We start from the raw sequence: 2,465 nt of genomic DNA on the forward strand, positions 1-2,465 counted from the left end.
AAAAAATAAAAACATGATTATTCAAATTTTTCTAGAATTTATAAATTTTTCTTATTTAGTTAAATTAATTTTAATATTTAATTTGTTATGTAGCATTTTAAAAATGACTTGAAATTTAATCTAATATTTTTTTATTTTTTTATTATATATATATATATATATATATATATATATATATATATTTTAAAATGACATGGCAGATGACATGACAGACGTGTCAGGCATGGAAGGAGTTGCAACTGACGTGGCAGCTGACGTGGGGGAGTGTGTTACACTCACCAAAAAAGGGTTTAAAATGCTGGTTTTTAGTGGGTTCAGGGGTTCAGATGACAAACATGTAAATAGAAGTGCGCAACTTACAAAATCGACATAGTATAGGGTTTCAGAAGGTCATTTGAGAAATGGTTGTCATCCACAAGTGAAAGAAGTTATATTTTATTTTTGAGTAAATTTCACTCATGGTCATTCAATTTTTCGTCTATTACATAAAAGTCACTTACCTATTTTTCATTATGTCAAAATCATTCAGCTTTAAGATTTATTATGTAAAAGTTATGTTTATATTTTACACCACGTAAAAAAAAAAATTCAAGTTTATATATCAAATTCATTTTTTTAAAGCTATTTTATTATATAAAGGCATTTGATTTTTCTTACATTTACAAAAAAAAAAAAAAAATCACCAGAATTTATTAATTTGTATTGAAAATATGACATGATACACCAATATAGCTAGTTAGCTCAACAAAACATATTAAATATAGTGAACTAATTTTAGAGATCTTCCTTGAAGAGCTTATGGAATCACGTTAACTTCCTTATTTTGACTTTTTGCTACAAATTTAAAGTCATTGATCATATCTAGATCGTAGATTTGTGTTCGTCATTGATTTATTTGATTATCTAAGAATAAATCTTTGTTAATTAAAAATGTGATTAAGAAATATTCATTAATCAAATAAGCATATTAGTATGGCAAAAATAATTTAATTATATTTTCTATATTAATGATAATGAGTTAAATTTATTGTCATGAAATTAAAATAAAGGCAACAACTTAAGATCATAAACCACAACAAAGATTAGTCTTATAAAATGAAACACTCAGATAGATTTTTAAAATTATTTTAAATTAATTAACTTAATTTGGAGTGTCATATCATTTTTTTTTAATATAAAATTAAAAATTTTAGGTGATTTTTTTTGTTAATTTAGGATAAATTAAATGACTTTGTGTTTAAAAAATAGAAAAAAAAATAGCTTTGATGGGATAAACTTAAGTTAGTGACTTTTACATGCTATAAACTAGAAAAATGATTTTTGTGTAATAATTCTTAAAGTTAAATGACTTCTATTTAATAAAAAATAAAAAAATGAATTTTGTGTGAGAAACATAAAATTGAATGACCAAGGGTGAAATTCACTCTCTTTTTTTGGTAATCAGAATTTTAATTTTATTTCCGAATATGACATTAAAGCATTGTTTTTTACCTGGTTTGGACATAGTCCCAAACTCTGATCAGTACACATAAAGGTAGTCATAATGCCTGTTAATTTGGGATATATGGTAGCTCTGAAGTGGATGTCTTGAATAATCCGTTTTATGAGAGTGTCAATAGTCCTCTTCTTTTGCTGAAATGTTCTTTGGTCTCTCTCCAACCAAATGTGATATACTGTGGCAACAAAGCTCATCCTGAGGATCGCTGCTCGTAGGTGTTTCCCTTTAGCATGTGTAGAGATCCATTGTATCTCATCTGTCCAGCCCATATTTCTTCTTGTGATTCCTTGCCATGCTAGTAGCATTCTCTTCCAGATAGCCCATGACACTGAGCATTTGAAAAATAAATGTTGATGATCTTCCAGTTCCTCCTCACATAGAGCACACATCCGGCTTGGGTGAATACCCCATTTGTCTAGTCTATCCTTGGTATAGAGCCTTTGATGGATAACTACGAACATTATAAATCTCCATTTTGGGTGTCCTTGGTTGTTGCAATGTACCTTCCTCCAATTCACTTTAGGGAATTGCCCTCTCAGCCGAATATTCATACTTTTGATTGAGAAGGAATCATTACTCATAACCTCTTCTATATTCAAGCCTGCATCAACCAACCATTTTCCTGCCTGTAGTATTTTTTGAATAATCCAACAAGCTTGTTTGGTACTCGTATTCCAAAGCTTCCTGCCTTTCAAATAGTCAGCATGAACCCACATAATTCATAGTTTATCTTTCTTCTTACTCAGGTTCCATAGATGTTTAAGTAAAGCTGCTTTATTCCATACATACAGATCTGTAATATTAAGTCCTCCTGTTGTTTTAGCCAAGCACATCTTATCCCAAGGTATAAGTGCCTTATCTTTTGCCTGTATATCACCATTCCACAAGAATCTTCTAAACATAGTTTCTACAAGAGCCCTACAATATTTCACCATTCCACAAGAAATTCACTCATTTTATTTATTGA

General features: G+C 29.2%; 1 protein-coding gene across 1 annotated transcript; it reads right to left on the reverse strand.

Moving 5' to 3' along the window:
• Positions 1 to 1,491: 1,491 nt before the first annotated feature.
• LOC124893864 lies at positions 1,492 to 2,214 on the reverse strand (the record flags this gene model as incomplete). Its single annotated transcript, XM_047404708.1, has 1 exon — positions 1,492 to 2,214. A coding segment is annotated over exon 1 (723 nt), but the record flags the coding sequence as incomplete, so codon positions are not given.
• Positions 2,215 to 2,465: the final 251 nt, after the last annotated feature.

This window comes from Capsicum annuum, unplaced genomic scaffold (genome assembly GCF_002878395.1).
Source record: "Capsicum annuum cultivar UCD-10X-F1 unplaced genomic scaffold, UCD10Xv1.1 ctg66613, whole genome shotgun sequence".
Classification (NCBI taxonomy): domain Eukaryota; kingdom Viridiplantae; phylum Streptophyta; class Magnoliopsida; order Solanales; family Solanaceae; genus Capsicum; species Capsicum annuum.